At 44.0% G+C, this 24,426-nt stretch overlaps 1 protein-coding gene across 8 annotated transcripts in view; it reads left to right on the forward strand.

Moving 5' to 3' along the window:
• The window catches only part of PTPRC (protein tyrosine phosphatase receptor type C), a 155,071-nt gene that overhangs the window by 109,502 nt on the left and 21,143 nt on the right, over window positions 1–24,426 (forward strand). For all 8 annotated transcript variants that reach the window (XM_073356764.1, XM_073356763.1, XM_073356768.1 and 5 more), the window contains 2 exons: window positions 4,921–5,114; window positions 14,084–14,144. In XM_073356764.1, the coding sequence (XP_073212865.1) occupies window positions 4,921–5,114; window positions 14,084–14,144 (255 nt within the window). The remainder of the gene's footprint in view (window positions 1–4,920; window positions 5,115–14,083; window positions 14,145–24,426) is intronic.

A 24,426-nucleotide genomic window follows, 5' to 3' on the forward strand; every position in this document is an offset into this window, starting at 1 on the left:
AAAATGGGGGAGATATTGGGCAAGAAAAACATTGACTATTAAAATTTGGAGATCAGGAGAAATTATTAAAAATATAGCCTGAATGAATGCCCTGACACTTTGGGTATGTCTACACTGCAATTAAAACCCCTCAACTGGCCCATGTCAGATGACTCAAGCTCAAGGGGCTTGGGCTAAAGAGCTGTTTAATTGACATTTAGGTTTGCAAATGTCTCAGCTGCAACCTGAGCCCAAATGTCTACATGGCAATTAAACAACCCGGCAGCCCGAGCCCCATGAACCCAAGTCAGTTGGCACAGGCCAGCAGAGGGTTTTTAATTGCAGTGTAGACATAACCTTTGATTCTAAAGGTAAAATCTGGGCTTTCAGGTGTAAGGAAACCATGATGGCAAGTCCTCCTAATACATAACCCCTTTTTGACAATTGACCTCATCCATGGAGATAGGGTTCAAAACCAGGAAAGACTGATGCCAGACTTAACTAACCATGTTTCATGTAAAAAGAAAAAAAATCAAGTCAAAAGTTTTCAAAAACTTAAAAATCTCCATATAAATTAATCTTATTTTTATATCTGGACATGTTCCAGGACAAAACTATGTGAATTATTGTGGTAAAGGCTCTCCCTAGTAGAAATTGGGAAGGAAAGAAATTGGACAGTCTTTGCCTTGAAGATTATGTGCACCTCGTAGCTCTCCAGATGGATCCTCCTCCACTGCAGTCTAAATTAACTGATTTCTTCTCCAAGAAGCAAACTCCCCCTCTCACCACCAGGGTTTGGAACACACCAGTTCTGATTCTCCTGGCACTTTTGAAGTCTGGGGGGAGGATACCCAGGAAATATCTTTACTGACTAAGCACTTTATGGATAAGGATCTTACAGACTTATGAACAGCAGGAGCAATAACTACAAACCTATGTCATCAGACTTGGTGGATCATGACCCTCCTTTTAATGATTCTCAATTCCCATTGGTTTTATCTTTGTTGAAATCTCTTATGGAAGAGCTAGCGAGTAGTAAGAACTCTCCCTTTGAATTTAAATTTTTTTTGGGTGGATTATGGGGGGATTGGTCTAACCGGAAAGCTAGATGCATCCGCCATCCAAGTCTGATCTGGAGAAGAAACAACCTAAACTATAGATAATTCAACTCAGATCCTGGCGTGGCATTGGTGTGTGGCTGGAGGTGTCTCTTGGGCTAGCTTTCCCGTTCTCTCTACCCAGCCTCTCTGGTGTCAGTTCAAAACTGCTGGAGGCTCTCCTCACACACATAGCACAAGCATCTGGCTACTGCTCTGGGGGTCAATCAGAGTTGGTTCCCTGCCCTGTGAGGGCAGCAGGACCCAGACCTAGGCACTCGGTCTTGGTTTCAGTCCCCTCCCCCACTAGGCGCTGGATGCCAAGCCCCATATGGTGGCAAGGTGTGTGCAGTGCTGGGAGGTCCCCTAGCGTTTTCAGTCTTCTGGCTTGTCTGTGCTGTCAATTAGGCAGCCCTCCCCACAGAGCATTCACAGCCCAGAATTTCATCCATAGTGAATGAAGATTTCTGCAACCTTTCATTAGCATAAATAAATAAATACATAAATAAAATTTAAAAAATAAAAACCCCTAAATGCACTTTTATGAAAAAAATAAAAAGTAGGGTAAAAAAACCAGACACGACTTCCTGCCATGTTTTTCTAAATCAGTGGTTCTCAACCAGACATACGAGTATCCCTGAGGGTCTTCCAGGGGGTATTGTCAACTCATCTAGATATTTGCCTAGTTTTACAACAGGCTACATAAAAAGGACTAGTGAAACCAGTACAAACTAAAATTTCATACAGACAATGACTTGTTTATGCTGCTCTATATCCTATACACTGAAATGTAAGTACAATATTTATAGTCCAATCCAATTTATTTTATAATTATATGGTAAAGATGAGAAAGTAAGCAATTTTTCAGTAATAATGTGCTGTGACACTTCTGTATTTTTATTTCTGAATTTGTAAGCAAGCAGTTTTCAAGTGAGGTGAAATATGGGGGTACACAAGACAAATCAGTCTCCTGAAAGGGGTACAGTAGTCTGGAAAGGTTGTGAACCACTGTTCTAAATCACTTTATCACAGAATATTTACTGAGAGTTTAAGTATTTTTTATAAATGGGCGTTATCAGACTCACTTGCACAGAATGTCTTTGCGAAAGAAGCTCTTGCTTATAACAGTATCCCAAATGGAGAATCATCGGAGGAGGAAATGATGCATTACTGTGCCATTTATCTTTATATGAAGGATCACAGGCAGAGCTCTCCTATCACACAGTCTCCTATCACATAAAATTTAACATCCCTGTGGCGGGGAAAACTCCACAGCGGCCCAACACTGTAGCATTTAGTTTCAGAAAGGGGAATACACAAAAATGAGGAGGTCAGTGAAACAGAAATTAAAAGGTACAGTAGCACAGTAAAATCCCTGCAAGCTGCATGGAAACTTTTTAAAGACACCACAATAGAGGCTCAACTTAAATGTATACCCCAATTTAAAAAAACATAGTAAGAGAACCAAAAAAGAGCCACTGCGGTTAAACAACAAAGTAAAAGAAGCAGTGAGAGGCAAAAAGGCATCCTTTAAAAAGTGGAAGATAAATCCTAATGAGGAAAATAGAAAAAAAACATAAATTCTGGCAAATGAAGTGTAAAAATATAATTAGAAAGACAAAAAAAGAATTTGAAGAACAGCTAGCCAAAGACTCCGAAGGAAATAGCTATTTTTTTTAAATACATCAGAAGCAGAAAGCCTGCTAACCAACCAGTGGGGCCACTGGACGATTGAGATGATAAAGGAGCACTCAAAGATGATAAGGCCATTGCGGAGGAACTAAATGAATTCTTTGCAACTGTCTTCACTGTTGAGGATGTGAGGGAGATTTCCAAACCTTAGCCATTCTTTCTGGGTGACAGATCTGAGGAACTGTCCCAAATTGAGGTGTCATTGGAGGAGGTTTTGGAGCAAATTGATAAACTAAACAGTAATAAAAGCCTCCAGGACCCGATGGTATTCACCAAGAGTTCTGAAGGAACTCAAATGTGAACTTGCAGGACTACTAAATGTCATCTGTAACCTATCATTTAAATCAGCTTCTGTACCAAATGACTGGAGGACAGCTAATGTGACACCAATTTTTAAAAAGGACTCCAGAGGTGACCCTGGAAACTATAGGCCAGTAAGCCTCACTTCAGTACTGGGCAAATTGGTTGAAACTATCGTAAAGAACAAAATTGTCAGACACATAGGTGAACATAATTTGTTGGGAAATAGTCAACATTGTTTTTGTAAAGGGAAATCATGCCCCAGCAATCTAGTGAAATTCTTTGAGGGGGTCAACAAGCATGCGGACAAAGGAGATCCAATGGATATAGTGTATTTAGGTTTTCAGAAAGCCTTTGACAAGGTCCCTCACCAAAAGCTCTTAAGCAAAATAAGCAGTCATGGGATAAGAGGGAAGGTTCTCTCATGGATCGGTAACTGGTTAAAAGATAGGAAAGAAAGGGTAGGAATAAATGGTCAGTTTTCAGAATGGAGAGAGGTAAATAGTGGTGTCCCCCAGAGATCTGTACTAGGCCCAGTCTTATTTAACATATTCATAAATGATCTGGAAAAAGGGGTAAACAGTGAGGTGGCAAAATTTGCAGATGATACAAAACTACTCAAGATAGTTAAGTCCCAGGGAGACTGCAAAGAGCTACAAAAGGATCTCACAAAACTGGGAGACTGGGCAACAAAATAGCAGATGAAATTTAATGTTGATAAATGCAAAGTAATGCACATTGGAAAACATAATCCTAACTATACATATACAACGATGGGGTCTAAATTAACTGTTACCACTCAAGAAAGAGATCTTGGAGTCATTGTTGATAGTTCTCCGAAATCATCCACTCAATGTGCACCGGAAGTCAAAAAAGCAAACAGAATGTTGGGAACCATCAAGAAAGGGATAAATAATAAGACAGAAAATATCATACTGCCTCTGTACAAATCCATGGTATGCCCATACCTTGAATACTGTGTGCAGATGTGGTTGCCCTATCTCAAAAAAGATATATTGGAATTGGAAAAGGTTCAGAAAAGGGCAACAAAAATTATTAGGGGTACAGAATGGCTTCCGTGTAAGGAGAGATTAATAAGACTGGGACTTTTCAGCTTGGAAAAGAGGCGACTAAGGGGGGGATATGATTGAGGTCTATAAAGTCATGAGTGGTATAGAGAAAGTAAATAAGGAAGTGTTATTTACTCCTTCTCATAATATAAGAATAAGGGGCCACCAAATGAAATTAATAGGTAGCAGGTTTAAAACAAACACAAGAAAGTATTTTTTCATGCAACACACTGCCAACCTCTGGAATTCCTTGCCAGAGGGTGTTGTGAAGGCCAATACTATAACGGGGTTCAAAAGGGAACCAGATAGGTTCATGGAAGATAGGTCCATCAATGGCTATTAGCCAGGATGGACAGGAATGGTGTCCCTAGCCTTTGTTTGCCAGAAGCTGGGATTGGGTGACAGGGCATGGATCACTTGATAACCTGTCTGTTCCTTCCCTTTGGGGCACCTACCATTGGTCACTGTCAGAGGACAGGATACTGGGCTTGATGGACCTTTGGTCTGACCCAGTATGGCCATTCTTATGTTCTTATATCACAGTCTCACTCCAACTTATGGAGGTACCAGTTCAGCAAAGGACTTAAGAACATGCTTAACTTAAAGCATTATGGACTTTTCTGAATCAGGAGTGGAGTTCTTCTAGGTGGTGAACTATAACAAATATATCGATGGTACAGAGAGGTAGTGATTAGTGAAAAATATGGGTGAAACTATAATGGTTAAAATGTTTGGTTCCAAAATATTAAAATATAACATGGTATCATTTCTTCCATAAACAGAACCAGAAAAAGTGACTATTACCGAAGTAAAACTGATTTCCAATAATGCTGTCCGCATTAAGTGTAAGGAGCAGTCTGTAAATGGTGAACTTAAAAATTTCACACTGGTATGGGAGGGAAAGAATGAAACTAAAAAAGACGTATGTGAGTTTCATAAAGAAGATCTTTATTATCTGAAACAATACAACTTTGAGGTAAGATCTATGTTTAAAGAGACAGAAAAAGTTCATTGCACCACAAAATTATTGGTAGCTGCAATTTTTTTGTTGTATTATGTATTTATCAAAAATTTCTCTGCTGTGGTACATTCTTTTCTTAGTAGAATTAATATTTTACATTTTAAAATATTTTTAAATGTAATGATTACTGATGACAATTCACAACTGCACTTTATAGGTTATTTTACATTTCATACTGAGTAATATCAAACTTATGTAATTTTCATGATTATCAAAATGGTAGGAGACTGAAAGGTAGGTGTGTGAGTCAGAACATAGGCAGTGTTTGATTTGTAAAGAAAGAGGTGCTAGGGCTCAAGAAATAACAAGGGTGTCCTCCACACAGCGTGACCTTGCACACCCCTCATGTGCAAGGTTACGTCTTGCATGCCACTGACAAAAGAGGTGCTTATACTGCATCATAGCATGAAAAGAGGTACAAGAGTGGAGCCTCAGCAAGCCCCAGCACAAATTCAACTCTAAATTTAGGTTATGCGGGAATCCTTAGCAAACACATACTTTCAGATTCTTTACTAATTTTTCACTGTGGACTCTTGAGATACTCAAGGTCTATTCCTGAAATTTGTTACATTCTGTGGTTGATGAAGATGACTCAGCGATCAGATCCCACTCAAAATATCAGACCCCAGCCCCACCAGACTCTGAGACAGACTCTTCACACTTCTCCATTGAGCCCTCACCTTCCAGAGAAACATTCATCTTCCTGTTCAAACCATATCCTCCTTCTGAGCTCTCTCTCAGATAAAGTTTTCTTTCTCCTGACTGCCTCCCTCTAGTTCCCTCCACCATATTCCTGCCTTCCACTATAGGCATGGATGGATATCCCCTCCTGGCATTTTATCTTTGCAGCGTTTATCACTCTCCTTATAAAGCCTGTATACTATATCTGCCACTTCTCTGGAGCATTTCCAGGCCCTGGTAGCTGCTCCTATATGCTAACTGAACTAAGAAGGTACCTAGTAAGAGGCTCAGAGTTTGGTTTCTTTCAGGAACCAGGATCTGCCCATTTTTCTTCACCCCTCTCCTGCCTTCCTTTTGTCTTGCTAATGAAAGGCATCTTTAGACAGTGGATGCTAATATCCTGTTTGAAAATTGTTCACTCATTTTATAATTTGAACTCAGAGACATTCTCTAAAACATAACAAGAGGCCCTGAAATTGTCCTAATGGTGAGAGCAGAGTTCAGGCCTCTTGCCAACTCCTCCTGCACTAATCCCCTTTGTTTACACAAGGACTCTGCTTTGCTCCGGAGGGGTTTCTGAATAAGGGCCCATGATTTAGCCCTTCAGCCTGATCCTCTCTGGGAAGTCAGAAGGGCCTCCTAGATAGCAACAACAGGATTCTGGCTCTGGGTCTACTCAAGAGTTAGAAGAACATAAGAATGGCTCTACTTGGTGTCAAGGCTAATTTCCCACTCTGGCACTTCGAGTGCAGAGGGTGGGGGCCCGCAAGGATTCTAAAAATTAATACTGGCCATTCCAGGCTTCTATTAAACATCCAAAGTTACAGCTTTTCTCTGACCTTGGATTGGTAGATGCTGCCACCACCCAAGTGCAAAACCCCTTTGAGAGCCCAGGAAGGCACACTTGGGAATTCCTTCCTGTGGGGTACCCTCAAGCCCTTTCACACACACACCCCACTCCCCAGGGAAGAGCTAAGAAAGAAAGAGAGGGGGAAAAAAGGGAAATCAGCTGTTGCCACCAGCTAATTAAACAACCTCTTAAGACACAAAAATCCAATTATGTTCTTAAAAAAGGTAAATTTTATTAATAAAAAAAGAAAGAAAGAAGCTACATCTGGGAACTCAGGCTATAGCTAGATTTTAAAAGAGCAACTACAAGGATTAAGTACCAAGAATAGCTTTCTTGAGGTCTTAAAGATTACAAACAAAACAATAGCACCTGGTGTTAGCACAGAGGAATCCACAAGCCATAACGAAATAAAAGGGATAAACCTAATTGCGTCTTCCTAGAAATTTCCTGATCTACTTATATATCTGGGGTTTTAAATGAGTAGTTTATCGGTATGATACTGATGATTTTTTCATACCTGACCCAAGCTTCTAACAGCATAACTGCTATCCTGTCCGCCTCTGCCCGAGAGAACAGACAGACAAAAGGGGAGTCTTGGCTCTTTTGGCCAGGTGCCCACTTACTTCCTTCTACCTATGCATAGCATTGAGACTTTTTAACCCTTTACAGGTAGAGCAATTAGAGAACAGCTACTAAGAGGGATTTTAGAGCTACTGGCTGGCTGGGTGTCCATAAAAGGGAGCTACTTCCCCTTTCATTTATCATACGCCCCCCAAATCACAGACTGTGTTGGCCAGTCTGGTTCAGGTCAGGCCACACAGGCTGGGATTTCTTCCTGGAGGTTTAGGAAAACAGAGTTAATAAGATGCATGCACCTCTAATTTTACTACTAATTACATGAAGACTGTACAGTATTTTCTACATTTTAAGGACTATAATGACTTAGAATACAGGGACATTTTAACCTGGCTGATTCTGGGAAACCTTCCTGGGAGAGTGCATCAGCCACTTTGTTAGAGGTTCCTGAAATGTGTGTTATTTCAAAATCAAAGTCCTGAAGAGCTAAACTCCACTGAAGAAGTTTTTTGTTAGTCTCTTTGACTGTGTGAAGCCACTCCAGTTCAGCATGGTCAGCCTTCAGGTGGAAACGCCATTCCCAAATGTATGGGCATAGCTTCTCAAGAGCATACACAATGGAGTAACATTCTTTTTCTAAGACTGACCAGTGACTTTCCCTCTCAGAAAGTTTTTTGTTGAAAAACACAACAGGATGGAATTTTTGATCTGGTCCTTCCTGCTCCCACACCACACTCGGACGCATCTGTGATTATGATGAAAGGTTGGTCAAAGTTCGGGGCCCTTAGCACAGGGTCAGACTTAAGGGCCACCATAAGCTGGTTAAAGGCTTTCTAACACTCCTCAGTCCACTGAACTGCATTTGGCTGGTTTTTTCTGGTTAGTTCAGTCAGTGAGGTGGCAATTTGGCTGTAGTGTGGTACAGATAGTCTGTAATACGAGAAGGATTGGACCTGCTTCTTTGACTTAGGGACAGGGCAATTTTGGATATCATTTACTTTAGCCTGTAGGGGGTTGATAGTTCCTTGACCCACCTGGTGTCCAAGGTATGTTACCATTTAGTCCTATTTGACATTTTTTTTGGCCTTAATGGTTAATCCTGCCTCCCTTATGCGCTGGAAGACAGCTTGGGGGTGTTCCAGATGTTCTGCCCATGAATCTGAGAATATGGCCACATCGTTAAGGTAGGCAACTGCAAATTCCCCAAATCCAAAAATAAGGTTATCCACCAGTCTCTGGAAGGTGGCGGGTGCATTTCTCAGTCCGAAAGGGAGCACATAAAATTCATGCAGCCCTACATGGGTGATGAAGGCTGACCTTTCCTTGGCTGGGTCATCTAGTGGCACTTGCCAGTACCCTCTAGGTAAGTCTAAGGTGGAGATGAATTGGGCACATCCCAGTTTCTCTAATAGCTCATCTGTGCATGGCATTGGATAGTTCTCTGGGCGAGTAACAGCGTTTAGCTTATGGTAATCCACGCAAAAGCGGATTTCCCCATCTGGTTTGGGAACCAGAACCACTGGAGAGGCCCATGCACTCTCAGAGGGGCGGATTACACCCATCTGTAACATGTCCTTGGTCTCTCTTTCTATTGCAGTTTTGGCTTGAGGAGCCATCCAATAGGGTTGGTCTCTAACTGGGCGAGCATCATCTGTGTCAATGGAGTGGTTCGCCCATTCTGTCCGTCCTGGGGTGGCTGAAAACACTGGCACGAAGCTGGCTCCTGGATTTGCTGTCACTCTTATGCCCAAGGGCTATGGAAAGGCTCACCTCTTCTATGCCACCATTGCTTTTCCCTTCATAGTAGACTCCTTCAGGCACACTCAGCATTGTCTCTCTCCTGGGCTGTACTGGAGAACCTTGATTTCTTGGGAATAAAAGGGCTTTAGAGAATTAACATGGTATACTTTAGGTTTTAGGATAGGGTCTGTGAATGCTATGAGTTAATTAACAGCTCCGAGGCACTCTTGGACCATAAATGGCCCCTCCCACGATGCTTCCATCTGATTGGCCTGGAGCACTTTCAGGACCATGACTTAGTCACCAACTCTGAAGGTATGCTCTCTGGCATGTTTATCATACCAGACCTTTTGCTCTTGTTAAGCATCCTGTAGGTTTTCTCGAGCAAAAGCTAGAAAGTCTTTGAGGGTGTTTTGCAGGTTGGTTACAAAGTCCAAAATGTAAGTTCCTGGAGACGATGTAACCCCCTCCAATTGCTGCTTCACCAACTGTAATGGCCTCTTAACTTCGTGGCCATAAACGAGTTCAACGGGTGAAAACCCCAAACTGGGATTGGTACAGCCCTGTAGGCAAAGAGCAACTGCTGCAACACTAGGTCCCAATCATTGGAGTGCTCAGGTAAAGCAATTAGAGAACAGCTACTAAGAGGGATTTTATGGCTGCTGGCTGGCTGGGTGTCCATAAAAGGGAGCTCCCCACCCCTTTCATTTATCACACTTGGTCAGACCAGAGGTCCATGTAGCCCAGTGTCCTGTCTTCTGACAGTGGCCAGTACCAGGTACATCAGAGGAAATTAACAGAACAGGTAACCATCAAGTCACTGGAACTTATGTTTCCGGCAAACCCACAAAGAAGTTGGATAAAAATGTAAATACTCTTGCCCAAATGTTGCAACATAACACCACTTTATTTCTTATTCTTAAATTCAGAAGGATAACTCACAAGAATCCGAAAAGAGAGAGAGAGAGAGAGACAAAGCAGGCAGCTCTCTAAAAGAGAGAGGCACAACTCACCCCCACCTTATTCTAGTCAGTCTGTCTCTGCTGATGCATGCTTCCCTACAGAACCCATTAGCAGGCAAGCAAGAACAGGGGCACCCTTCCTCCTGCAACTCTTAAAGTCATAGCTTGCAATTCCAGCGCAGTCCTTGATACATGACAGAAATGATTGTGGCTTTGTACATTCAGCATCTATCTGTGACATCCCTGACCCCCCTCAGAGTAGGATAAAAGGAGTAGTTTCTGTTTATCTGGCTTAACCAGATTTTCATTAGATCCAAAACAGAGCCTTTTGGGCTTCCTCTCTCCAATAAATTTCCCTACCTTGCTCTCACTGCTATTTCTGCTGCCACTCCTCAAATTTCCACTTACAATGTATATTCCCTGCCCAAAGTGTTGTTATTTTCCCAGCTCCAAAACTGAGGAACTCTGGGTCTTTTATAGATCTTCCTTCTCTTAGTCCAGAGAGTGTACATGGACACAGAGGATGGAGATATTCAGTTGTATGGTGCAGAGGCAGAAATACCAGTCTCTTCAGGAAAGGTGGCTGCTGTGGAGGGAATGTCCTTATCAAATATATACATGTATTAAGGACCCTTAAAATCTCCTCCTCTACTTTTTTTCAGGTTTTGTGTTGGTGGGATGTGCCCTGATACAACCTTAGCTGTCACTAAACTAAGTTTTTGTGTGTTTTATCTCATGTGCAATCTCAAGGATGCTGGCTTATCACTCAGTGATCTTCACTGTTCCTCTAAAAGTCAGTGTTAGCCCTAATGAGACCTTGAATAACAGAACAGATTATGCTTTATGTATAAATTTGAGGTGACTAGGACAATTGGGATCCTCCACTTATACCATTTCAAGCTGACCCAGTTTTTCTCATTCACTAAAGAACCCTTAAAGATCCTGAACAATACCATCATCATAACCAACATAATAGGACTATGGCCCTTCATGACTGTTTAATGCTCAAAGCAAGTGAAAAATATACTATCACCGGTAGTAGCCCACTGGGCTATCTAATTGCAGCCTTGGCTCTCTAGTCTAGAGCATTTTCAGTTAGCATAGAGCCAGCCAGCTCAAGAGAAAGCCTGTCTAGCAGCGGTTAAGCTGAAGAATCTTACAATGCAAGACTGGAAGGGACCTCGATAGGTCATATAGTCCAGTCCCTTGCACTGAGGCAGGATTAAGTAATATCTAGACCATTCCTGATAGGTGTTTGTCCAACCTGTTCTTAAAAACCTCCATTGACAGAGAATCCACAACCTCCCTAGGCAATTTGTTCCAGTGCTTAACTACCCTCATAGTTAGGAAGTTTTTCCTAATGTCTAACCTAAATCTCTCTTGCTAAAATTTAAGCCCATTACTTCTTATCCTGTCCTCAGTGGTTAAGGACAGCAATTTATCGCCCTCCTCTTTATAACAACTTTTTACATATTTGAAGGCTATTATCATAGTCCCCTCAGTCTTCTGTTCTCCAGACTAAACAAACTCAGTTTTATCAGTCTTGCCTCATAAGCCATATTTTATAGATCTTTAATCAATTTTGTTGCTCTCCTCTGGACTTTGTCTAATTTGTCCACATCTTTCTTGAAGTGTGCCAGAACTGGACACAGAACTCCAGCTGAGGCCTTATCAGAGCTGAATAGGGTGGAAGAATTACTTTTCATCTCTTGCTTACAATACTCCTGCTAATACATACAAGGCATGCTAACACAAGAATTCAAAGTGCTTCTTCCTGAAGGAGGAAACATGCTCTTAAGCAGCACGGCATGAAGACAGAGAAGGGTTTGCATTAATGGTCAGCAGCCACCAGTGTCAGTTAGGACCTTATCCTTTGAAATTGTTGGCTCTGCCACAGACGTTGTGACTCCAGGCAAATTACTAAATCTCACTGTGACTCCCTTTCTCTATTTGTAAAATGGGAAAAATGCTTACTTAGGGCCTCATCCTGTAAGGTGCTGAGCACTCAACTCCCATTGAGGTCAATAGTTTCTGAGGAAGTTAAGCACATTATAGGATCGAGTGCCTAATTCCTAGGGGTGGCGTGAGCCTAAATTAATGAATAATGTTTATAATGTGCTTTGAGATTCTCTGTTGGGAGATAATATAGTTTTAGTTAAAACCAATTATATTTTGCAAAACTAAAGGCTGCATTTAACAAATATTATACAGCATAAGAATGCTTTAAAATCAGAAAATGCATACACAAAAGGAAATGTAGAAAGATATAGTATTTGGAAATTAGATGCACATATTGCTTTTTAACTTGGTGTTTAAATATGAGAGAAATTGTGTGTATGCAGAAAAATTTGCACTGTGAATCCTGTATAGAAATTATACTTCTGGAATTTTATTTAAGAACTGAAGAGATGAAGAGATTCCAAATTGCTTTTGACATTGTGTACATGTAACCCTTCTGCCTGTCAGAGTTGGCAGCAACAAGGGCCGGGTTCAGTATCTAGGGGTTCCATTCCAATAACACATTGCAAAACTGGTTCGAGCCCCCACCCAGTGACAAATATATACCACCCCCGCTCGGCACCTCCAAGAGGCAATACTTCCCCTCTCGCAAACACAGAGTCTGAGTGTAGCAAAAAGCCTTTTAATAACAGAGAGAAACAATGTGGCATCATGTTGGGGAAGCACCACCAACAGGATTCATAACACAACCCATGAGCAAAAAACCCACCCCAAGCAAATTGGGGCGTGTTCTTTCCCTTTGGTTCTTGAGTCCAGCAACCCAAAATCACCCAAAGTCCCAAAAGTCCAACAACCCAAAAGTCTCTGTCCCTGGTCAGGGCAGCCCCAGAGTTCGAAAGTTTATCTGCAGAGTTTTACCTCCCAACCTAGGTGGAGGGGGTTGTTAAGGGGCACCTTATGTGGTCCAAAGCTGATTGCCCCACCTCTCCATGGGGCTCCACTCTGACAGCCACCCCCATGAGCTGCTCCAGCCGTCCCGCAAACTGCTCTACTCCACCAGCCACTCTGCTCTACTCCACCAGCCACTCTGCTCTGCCAGCTGACCCGCAAACTGCTCCGCAATATATCTTCAGGCTCCCCCACTACTTAACACAACACTCAGTGATTTCAGCTCTTAGTAAGTTTAGCTCTTTTGTGATTTCAGCTTGTAGTAGGGGAGCCTTAGTGCTGGTGCACCATTAGCTCAAAGTGAATTCAGCTCAGCAGCCTGTAACTAGACTCCTAATGGAATCAAAATTAGCTCTGATATTCCACAGTGGTGAGAGGAGGAAGTGCAATTAGCATGTAAGGCCCTCACCAGGGGGCCCATACCACCAAGTGTTAATATCTGTCCCCAGCCTCTCTCCATTCACTGGGTTTTGGAACCCATGACCCTTGCCTAGTGAGTGCTGCTTAGTTGATGGTGAGTCCCTCCATCATAACAAAAGGCCAAGTACAGTTCCACTGTCCTTGATTCACATAATCAGGATAATAACAGTTTATTCCTGCCCCAATAACAGAGAAACTGGGGCTCCTACAGCAGCCAAAGTGACCATCTAGGCAGGATGGGTGTGCCTATGCAAAGGAGATCAGCTCCGAAGTTCTTTTCCACAACCCACCATGACTCGCCACCAAATGTCAGGGTAGAGCTCATCCTGACTCTGCTTACATCCATTATAGATACAGAACTGCTATAAAATATTACACTATTTATTGGATGATGATCTATTTTATAAAATATACTTGTCATATTCACCGAATAACCAAACAAACTATAATGTTCTATTATATATTGCACATCTACTTTCATAATAAAAATATATCCATGCAAAATGCACCCTCATATGATTAGTTATTTCTAACTGATTTTTTCCAAAGATTTTGTAGCCTAAATGCTATTGATATATCACCAAAAAGGTTATTTTTAATAGTTTGTATTGCAATGCACTGCTTCAATTTAGTAGCAGCCATATTTAAGAGCTGAAAAAGATTGGGGGACAGATTCTCAGCTAGTGTAAATCTGCATAGCTGCTTGGAAATCAATATTTTAATTTTCTGGATGCGCTTTTGCTTAGTATAAATTAACATGATGAATATCTTCATTTACTGCAATTCAGATTTTTCTGTTCAATGGAGAATTTAAAGGAGATCCTGTCAAACGCCAAGTAACAACAAAATGTAAGTAAATATTTTCAATGGACTAGTCAACGTTTTTATTTACAGACTTGTTTAAGTGTCATTGAGATGGCACACACTGTTAGTGTGCCTTTTAAATTCTGCTGTTGTCATAATTCCAATATTTACATGACTAGTCTTTAGTCAAATAAAAAGTTGCATTGACTAATCATGTGAATAAATATTTGCAAAACACTTAGTCTAACTTATTATTGAATGCATGCAAGACTTAGCTTATTTCATCATGATGAAAAAATCAGTACAATTGTTACACTAATAAAAATGATACCAACAGGATCTTGTAAAAGGGAAAAGGTAAATTGCCACGTTTATTGTAAATACAACAAAATATTCCTATATGCAATTTCTATATAGATCCATTCACACACACAGACATTCACACACAGGTTCTACATAAAGGTTGTTATAGTTACCAGCCTAGATGTTGCTCATGCCAAGTCACTGGCGAGGTGGCCTGGACACGAGAGTGGAGCCGAGTCGTTGTCAGATGCGCATCCGATGCTCCTGGAGGGTGGTCGTAGAACCAGACTCAAAGAACACAGTCCCTGAACCCAATTTTTATAGATCTCTGGTTCAATACAAGTCTATGGAAGTTGCTTCATCATGCTGAATTTACAACTGAGATTACCATCAATCAGCTCAATCAGCAGGTGGTACATCCATGACAGCTCCATGATGGCTAGGTGTTATCTTCTTGTTCTTCCTTGATGCGTTTTGGGTGGATTCCGGTCGCCCTCTGGGGGTCATCCGGTTATCTCCACTTTGCATATTCTTCGGCCCATTGATATGAAGGTTGAAATTCTTAGGATTAGGCTGGCACCATTTACTAACCAATTATTTCCCTGCTTCAGGCTCTCAATTCCATGCACTCATCATTCATTCTTTTACTTAACAACACAGTCTATGACTCTTGATTCATTTAACAAGTTTTATCCCACTATCTATTTTTCCCTCTTTGGATACCAAGATTTACATAGGCATGACAAGGCGCCCCTGCGGGGGAAGAGCATCAGGGTGTTGTTTTAAAGAACAGCATTGTTTTCTGAAAGTTCTTATCACTTTCCAGCACAGACTCTTTGTCCTGTACCGGCCTGAAATGATTAGCACTTTGGCCTTGCATTTGTTACAGAGTGAAATTCAACAGCAAGGAACTGATGTTCATACCTTTTTACAATACCTATATACTCTTTTGTCTATCTTTATTTCTACTACTACATAATTATAATTCTATCATACTTATATAACTTTGAGGGCAACCCAACACAGTAGAACTATTTCCCTAATTCCTGTTGAGTTTAATGAGTCAAGGGCCCTCAGCACCATACAAGAGGTACTCAACACATAACAGGATCAGATACTATAGTTTGTGATACAGCAGGGCCAGGGAGCAGTGGGAGAGTGGTAGAGGGGAGATATATAAGCTCTAGGCTAATTAAGGCGTGGTTCCCTCTAGACTAGGGAGGGTTGCTACAGGTTCATTGGAGCACCTATAGTCAATTAAGGCCCTGCCAGGAACCTAATAAACCTGCCCTGCTTCAGGCAGATGGGGGTGCGAGGAAGGAAAGAGGACTGGAGTTTGAAGGTGTGTTGCTGACAAATGAAAGATGAGAGAACCGGAGGAAGGGAGGCCCTGCCCCAGCAAGGCAGGGAGGCCCTGCCCCAGCAAGGCAGGGAGACTCCCTCTCCCAGTGTCAAGGACCAAGGGTAACCCTACCCAAGGGGGAAGAGGGTAAGAAACCTGCAGGAGTTGAGAGGGGCTGGGGCTCAGAGTGAGGAGCAAACCCAGACTCTTTCCCCACTTCCCTCCTATACCACCTCCCTGGGCCACTAGCGGGGCCCTCGGCGCCCCAAGAGCAGGGGCAAAGGGTGGCGTTCTAGCCCACCTTCCAAGAAAAGCATGAGACCCACCATACCAACATCAGCCATTTTGCCATAGGTCTTACAGCACAATGCAAATTATTTTTATATATGCATTATTTATTCTTTGCAGAGAAAACTAATTGAGTTAATGAAAAATTATTTATTGGCTTATATAGTTGGGATCACTGTGCCCACCTATTTGATGTAATGGAGAAGCTATCCTGTACCACCAGTATTAACTACCATTTTATTTAGAGATAGATTCAAGACACAAAATTCAGCTCTGGATAAAAAATTCAGGTGTATTTGAATCTGGGGCTTTGTCTCAGATCCATCACCATTTTTATTAAGTAAGTAACTGAAGAATAGTTTACACAAATTGTGACGGGGCAAGGCCAGATGGCTATAGAAAAGTAGTGGGAGATAGATATATTAGCTCCAGGCTAAACAAATCCCTGGTACCAGCTTAAGTGAAATGGAAGCTGCTCCAGGTCAATTAAGACACCTGGGGCCAATTAGGAACTTTCCAGAAGGTAGGGAGAATGCTAGGTTGATTGGGACACCTGAAGCCAATCAGGGGCTGGCTGAAACTAGTTAAAAGCCTCCCAGCCAGACAGGTGGGTGTGCATATCAGGAACTGTGGAAGGAAGTTGCGCTGTTGGAGAGGCTAAGTAGTACACACCATATCAGGCACAAGAAAGGAGGCCCTGAGGTAAGGGTGAAGTGGAGCTTGAGGAAGTGAGGGCTGCTGTGGGGGAAGTAGCCCAGGGAATTGTACATGTTATGTTTCTAAAAGGTCAGCTCCCGTGGCTGATACTATTAGGGTCCCTGAGCTGGAGCCCAGAGTAGAGGGTGGGCCCGGGCTCCTCCCCCCGACCTTTGCCCCCGATTAATCACTGAGACTGCGAGACAACAGAGACTGTGCAAGGAAGGATAACTCACCTCCCTCCTCACCACCTCCTCACCTCCCTTGCTGGCTTATGATGAAAATGGCTCAGTAGACTGTGACCCTTGTCTCTAGAGAAGGAAGGGTTATGTGGAGGGTCACAGTGAGCCTCTGAGGCTAGCGAAATCCACCAGGAAACGCGGGCCCCACGGAGACAAGGACAGAGCTTTGTCACAACTGGTGTCAGGAGTGGGACTTCATTCAGAGCATGGCAGAAGAAAGAGGTTTAAAAAAAAAGTGCACTGGGGTTTTGGATTTTTTTTTTGTTTTGGTTTGTTTGCTTTGTACCACAATGGAGGAGGTGGTAAGAGCTCTGGTACAAGTCACAGCAGCCCAGCAGGAGGCCACCCAGGTTCAGGCAATGGCACAACAGGAGTCTATGCGGCTACAGCAGGAACCCAATCAATTATTGATGAGCCAGGCAACCCAAGATCGTGCCCTCTTGAGAGAGGTGGTGGACCAGCTGAAGATCCTCACCACCCAGGCCCGGGGGTCCGACGGGACGCGAACCCTGAGGGCCACTGGTTGTCTGCCAAAGATGATATCAGGAGATGACGTAGAGGCATATCTCCTCTCATTCGAAAGGACTGCTCAGCGTGAGGCGTGGCCCCAGGAGCAGTAGGCCAGCATTCTCGCCCCTTTTTTGTGTGGAGAGGCCCAGAAGGCCTACTTTGACTTGCCTGCCACGGATGCCACTGACTATACCCATCTGAAGGCAGAGATCCTAGCACGATCAGGAGTAACGGCAGCGGTAAGGGCCCAGAGGTTCCATGAGTGGAAATACTAGGAGAACAAACCCCCAAGGTCCCAGCTATTCGACCTCATACACCTCGCATGGAAGTGGTTTCAACCCAAGGTGTGCAGGCCGGAGGAGATTTTGGAGACCCTGGTCATCGACCATTACATGCAGGGACTGCCGCCAGATCTCCGCAAATGGGTAGGCCAGAACAATCCGTCCACGTACAACGAGATGATCACATTGGTAGAAAGACGGATGACAGCCAGGGAACTGACCCGACTACCCAAGGAAGGCCCCTTTCGAAGCAAGCACCCAACCCCGACCCTGGAAGGTTGGGCAGCCAAACCCCTGGGGAGTCCTAGGTGGAAGAACTGGGGCCAAAAACCAGCGGGGACCCCCGAAGGAAGGGGTTGGCCTGAGTGGGGGGAACCCCGGGACTAAACCTCCTAACCCCCGGGATAGGGGAGTTGTCATAAATATAAAGGGAAGGGTAAACCCTTTTGAAATCCCTCCTGGCCAGGGGAAAGCTCCTCTCACCTGTAAAGGGTTAAGAAGCTAAAGGTAACCTCGCTGGCACCTGACCAAAATGACCAATGAGGAGACAAGATACTTTCAAAAGCTGGGAGGAGGGAGAGAAACAAAGGGTCTGTGTGTCTGTCTATATTCTGTCTTGGCCGGGGATAGACCAGGAATGGAGTCTTAGGACTTTTAGTAAGTAATCTGGCTAGGTACGTGTTAGATTATGATTTCTTTAAATGGCTGAGAAAAGAACTGTGCTGAATAGAATAACTATTTCTGTCTGTGTATCTTTTTTGTAACTTAAGGTTTTGCCTAGAGGGGTTCTCTATGTTTTGAATCTAATTACCCTGTAAGGTATCTACCATCCTGATTTTACAGGGGGGATTTCTTTATTTCTATTTACTTCTATTTTTATTAAAAGTCTTCTTGTAAGAAAACTGAATGCTTTTTCATTGTTCTCAGATCCAAGGGTTTGGGTCTGTGGTCACCTATGCAAATTGGTGAGGCTTTTTATCCAACATTTCCCAGGAAAGGGGGGTGCAAGTGTTGGGAGGATTGTTCATTGTTCTTAAGATCCAAGGGATTGGATCTGTAGTCACCTAGGCAAATTGGTGAGGCTTTTTACCAAACCTTGTCCAGGAAGTGGGGTGCAAGGTTTTGGGAAGTATTTTTGGGGGAAAGACGTGTCCAAACAGCTCTTCCCCAGTAACCAGTATTAGTTTGGTGGTGGTGGTAGCGGCCAATCCAAGGACAACGGGTGTAATATTTTGTACCTTGGGGAAGTTTTGACCTAAGCTGGTAAAGATAAGCTTAGGAGGTTTTTCATGCAGGTCCCCACATCTGTACCCTGGAGTTCAGAGTGGGGGAGGAACCTCGATATAGTGGCATAATGGTGGGATTAACCTGAAATCATTTTGAGATCCAGTTGAGATTTTTTGAACTAGAAATACAGATTTTAAAAATAATTTTTTTTTTCCTTTGGAGCTGCTGGAAAAACAGCTTGTTTTCTCTCTGCTTTTGAGCCAGAGCTGAGACAAAAGGGGATTATCTTTGTGAATTGCAGGTTTTCTTTGCCTGGAGGCAGGGTACTTAACTCCTGCAGGGAAATTCACAGTCTTCCGACCCAGAGGTTTTTTTTTTTTTCCCTAAAAGTAAATAGGGAGGGGGGTGTTCTACCCATTTGCCTGGAGACAAAAGCGGCAGGGTTTGTTTTTTTTTTAGGATTTTGATTTTTTTTTGTTTTACAAGGAGCACAGGTTTGAAAAAGAATTTTTTTTTCCTTTAGGCTGCTGGTAAGCAGGTTTCCAAGTAGTTGGAGGTTTTTTGCTTTGATTTGGGCCCAGAGCAGAGACAAGGGAATTGTCTTTTTCTGTAGGCTGACAATCACTATCAGAGAATAGGTATTCTATTCCAGCACAGCAAAATTTTACAGCCAAGTTTTGTTTATTTCTAAACCTTGGGTGTAAAGTTAGTTAAAACAGAGAGGTTAGAATGACAAAATCCACGGCTCGACACAAGCTGGAATTAGCCAGATTTCAGGCTGCGGAAAGACAAAGGGAACATGAAAGACAGATAGAACTCATGCGGCTAAAGAAGGAGGAGAAGGAACAAGAAAGGGAGGCAGCGAGAGAGGCAGAACAACACCAAGTGGCTGCTCACAGGAGAGCTATGGAAGCAAGGGACAAAGAACTGGAGGAGAAGGAAAAAGAGAGGAAGTATGTGGCGGAGATGGAGAAGATAAAGGCTCAGCAGAATATCCCAACAAACTCTAGTAATCCTTCTCCAAGTACCACTTCCCATCCCAGAAAGTTCCCCACCTACAAGGCAGGCGATGATACTGAGACCTTCCTAGAAAACTTCGAAAGGGCCTGCCTTGGGTACAACATCTCTACTGACCAATACATGGTACAGCTGAGGCCCCAGCTCAGTGGACCCTTAGCTGAGGTGGCAGCTGAAATGCCTAAAGAACACATGAACGAGTATGAACTGTTTAAATCCAAGGCGAGAGTCAGAATGGGGATAACACCCGAGCAGTCTCGTAGGAGGTTCAGAGCCCTAAGGTGGAAACGAGACGTGTCATTTACCCGACATGCCTACCACATTGTGAAACATTGGGATGCCTGGATATCAGGAGCAAGTGTTGAATCTCCAGTAAATTTGCCCTTCCTAATGCAAATGGAACAATTCTTAGAGGGTGTTCCTGAGGAAATAGAAAGATACATCCTAGATGGGAAGCCCAAAACTGTAATCGAGGCAGGAGAGATTGGAGCCAGATGGGTGGAGGTGGCAGAGAAGAAGAAAACTGGTCGCAGTTGGAGCGGAGACCAGAAGGGACAACCCCAGACCACACCCTATTACCGGGGGCTGCCCAAGGCCCCACCTACCTCCCAAAGAACCCTCCAGACCCCTTATCGTCCCACCACCCCATTCTCCAGCAACCCACCTCGCCCCAGTGACCCGTCAGCTGGACGATGTTTTAAATGTAACGAGCTGGGGCATGTAAAGGCCAACTGCCCCAAGAACCCCAACAGATTACAGTTCATTGCACCGGAATCACACCAGAGGTCTGCAGGCCCAGATACCTCCCAGATACCCTTGGAGCGGAGGGAAACTGTGAGTGTGGGCGGGAAGAAGGTCACCGCGTGGAGGGACACTGGAGCACAATTGTCAGCTATCCATGCTTCCTTAGTGGACCCCAATTTAATCAACCCAGAGATCCAAGTGACGATTCAACCCTTCAAGTCCAACTCTTTCAATTTGCCTAGGTGACTACAGCCCCAGACCCTTGGATCTTAAGAACAATGAACAATCCTCCCAACACTTGCACCCCCCCTTTCCTGGGAAATGTTGGATAAAAAGCCTCACCAATTTGCATAGGTGACCACAGACCCAAACCCTTGGATCTGAGAACAATGAAAAAGCATTCAGTTTTCTTACAAGAAGACTTTTAATAAAAATAGAAGTAAATAGAAATAAAGAAATCCCCCCTGTAAAATCAGGATGGTAGATACCTTACAGGGTAATTAGATTCAAAACATAGAGAACCCCTCTAGGCAAAACCTTAAGTTACAAAAAAGATACACAGACAGAAATAGTTATTCTATTCAGCACAGTTCTTTTCTCAGCCATTTAAAGAAATCATAATCTAACACGTACCTAGCCAGATTACTTACTAAAAGTCCTAAGACTCCATTCCTGGTCTATCCCCGGCCAAGACAGAATATAGACAGACACACAGACCCTTTGTTTCTCTCCCTCCTCCCAGCTTTTGAAAGTATCTTGTCTCCTCATTGGTCATTTTGGTCAGGTGCCAGCGAGGTTACCTTTAGCTTCTTAACCCTTTACAGGTGAGAGGAGCTTTCCCCTGGCCAGGAGGGATTTCAAAAGGGTTTACCCTTCCCTTTATATTTATGACAGGAGTGATTAAAAGCAATTATAGATATTATGCATGTGGGGAGTGGGTACATATAGCAGCACAGTGTCCCAGCACCGAGGAGCCTATGCAATGTAACTTGGGGGATTGGGAGGTCCCATGCTCCCTTATCCACCTTGCAGGGGTCACATTAGCCCTACATAATTACCCCAAGCCAGTGAGGATAAATGGAGCAGAGACTACAGTGCTTGTGGACTCTGGGAGTGCTATCACCCTCATATCGGGTAAGCTGTAAAAAATAGTCAGCTGCTACAAGCCAAACGCGTAGCAGTGATGTGCATGCATGGAGCCGTGAGCCATTACCCCACCATCTCAGTGGAGATAGAAGTTCAGGGAAACCCCATTGAGGTGACCGTGGGCGTAGTTCCTAAATTTCCTATCCTGTAGTCACTGGGAGGGACTATCCAGGGTTTGATAATTTACTCCCCGCAGAGAGGCTGGAGGGAGATGGGGACCCTGAGGACAGCGACTTGTCACCAGGGGAATGTCAACTCCCAATGTTCGCTGAGATTTCTCAGGATCTGTTCTCAGCCCCCCAAAAGACCCGGAAGACAAAAAAAGAGAGGAAGGCTACGAAGGCCTTGGGAACCCGGATCCTGACCCAGGGCCAGAAGATCTCCCTAGTAGGCAAATGGACGCGAGCAGCCAACAGAGAAACTTCTACCACAGAAGGTGAGCCAGAAGTTGCCCCCAGCCATGACGGCGGTGAGCCGTTGGAAGAAGCAGAAGCCTGCCCCTAGGAGCTTGGGCAGTTAGTCCCGGGAGAGAGACTTTTGGGCGGGACCAGGCGGAGGACCACAGATGTGATAACGCCAGGAAAGAGGTGGCCGAGATCGATGGGATACCCATGGATGGGAAGGTCCGGGGTTCCGGACTTTACTTTATAGTGAAGAAAAATCTCCTGTACCGCATGGTGCAAATACAGGAGCAAGAGATACAACTTCTGGTGCCACGAAAACATCAAAAAGCCAGATTGAGTCTCGCCCACAGTCACCTGTTTGGAAGACACCTAGGGGTAGAGAAAACCCAGGCACGGATCCTGTGGAGGTTCTTCTGGCCAGGAGTACATGAAGATATCCGGCGATACAGCACCTCTTGTCCAGAGTGTCAGTTACATAGCCCTCGCCGCTCTTGCGGGCTCCTTTGATACCTCTTCCAATAATAGAGGTTTCTTTTGAACGGATAGCCATGGATCTGGTAGGGCCCCTAGAGAAGATAGCTCAGGGCCACCAACATGTGCTTGTTGTACTGGACTATGCAACCCGGTACCCAAAAGCTGTTCCCCTGCGCAACACAGCTTCCAAGACAATAGCTAAGGAGCTAGTACAGATCTTTGCCCGGGTTGGGCTACCCAAGGAGATATTGACTGATCAAGGGACACCTTTCATGTCCAAGTTGATGAAAGATCTCTGTTCATTGCTCCATGTACAAGCCCTATGGACCTCTGTATACCACCCGCAAACAGATGGCCTTGTGGAAAGGTTCAATAGCACCCTCAAGGCCATGATCAGGAAAGTGGTGAGCCGGGATGGGAAAGATTGGGATACCCTATTGCCTTAACTCATGTTCGCCATCCGGGAGGTTCCGCAAGCCTCTATGGGTTTCTCTCCTTTTAAACTACTATATGGGCGCCACCCTCAGGGCATATTGGATATAGCCAGAGAAGCCTGGGAAGAGGAGCCAAATCCCGGAAGGAACATAGTTGAGCATGTACTGCAGATGAGAGATTGGATAGCCCGAGTTACGCCCATTGTACGGGAGCACTTGGAGAGAGCACAGGAGACCCAATGAACCCATTATAACCACCAAGCGAAGCTTTGACGGTTCCAACCAGGGGATCGGGTGATGGTACTGGTGCCCACAGCAGAAAGTAAACTGTTGGCCCAGTGGCAGGGACCCTACCAAATAACCGAAGCTATGGGAGAGGTGAACTATAAGGTGCGGCAGCCAGGCCGCTGGAAATTGGAGCAAATTTACCACATCAATCTTCTAAAACCTTGGCACAATCGAGAGGCATGCTTAGTCATGCAGGAGACCTTTCCCCAGGAGGATAACTTACACGAGCAAGTGAGGATATCATCCGACTTGACACCAATCCAAAAGATCGAGGCAGCCAACATGATTAATCGCAACAGAGATGTGTTCTCTACAAAACCAGGGCGGATGAACGAGACCTATCACCATATCCACACGATCCCTGGAGCCAAGGTAACATTGAGACCCTACCGAATCCCAGCAGCCAAAAGAGAAGAAATCAAGGCCGAAGTAAAGAAAATGTTAGAATTAAGGGTTACTGAAGAATCTTACAGTCAGTGGTCCAGTCCAATTGCTCTAGTGCCTAAACCTGACGGTACCATGAGATTCTGTAATGACTTTTGCCGACTGAATGAAATATCCCAGTTTGATGCATACCCCATACCACGCATCGACGAACTGGTTGACCGACTGGGTAGTGCCCGATTCTTGACTACACTGGATCTGACAAAAGGGTACTGGCAGATTCCTCTGACCAAAGAAACTAAAGAAAAGACAGCATTCTCCACCCCGGATGGGCTATTCCAGTACACCGTCCTCCCTTTTGGGCTACATGGGGCCCCAGCCACATTCCAGCGCCTCCTGGATAAGCTGCTGCGCCCCCATACTAGTTATGCAGCTGCATACCTAGATGATGTCATCATCCATATGCCAGACTGAGGAACCCACTTAGAGAAAGTTGAGGCAGTACTACACACCTTAAGGCGGGCTGGCCTCACTGCTAATCCCGCTA

Source organism: Lepidochelys kempii, chromosome 8 (genome assembly GCF_965140265.1).
Source record: "Lepidochelys kempii isolate rLepKem1 chromosome 8, rLepKem1.hap2, whole genome shotgun sequence".
NCBI lineage: Eukaryota > Metazoa > Chordata > Testudines > Cheloniidae > Lepidochelys > Lepidochelys kempii.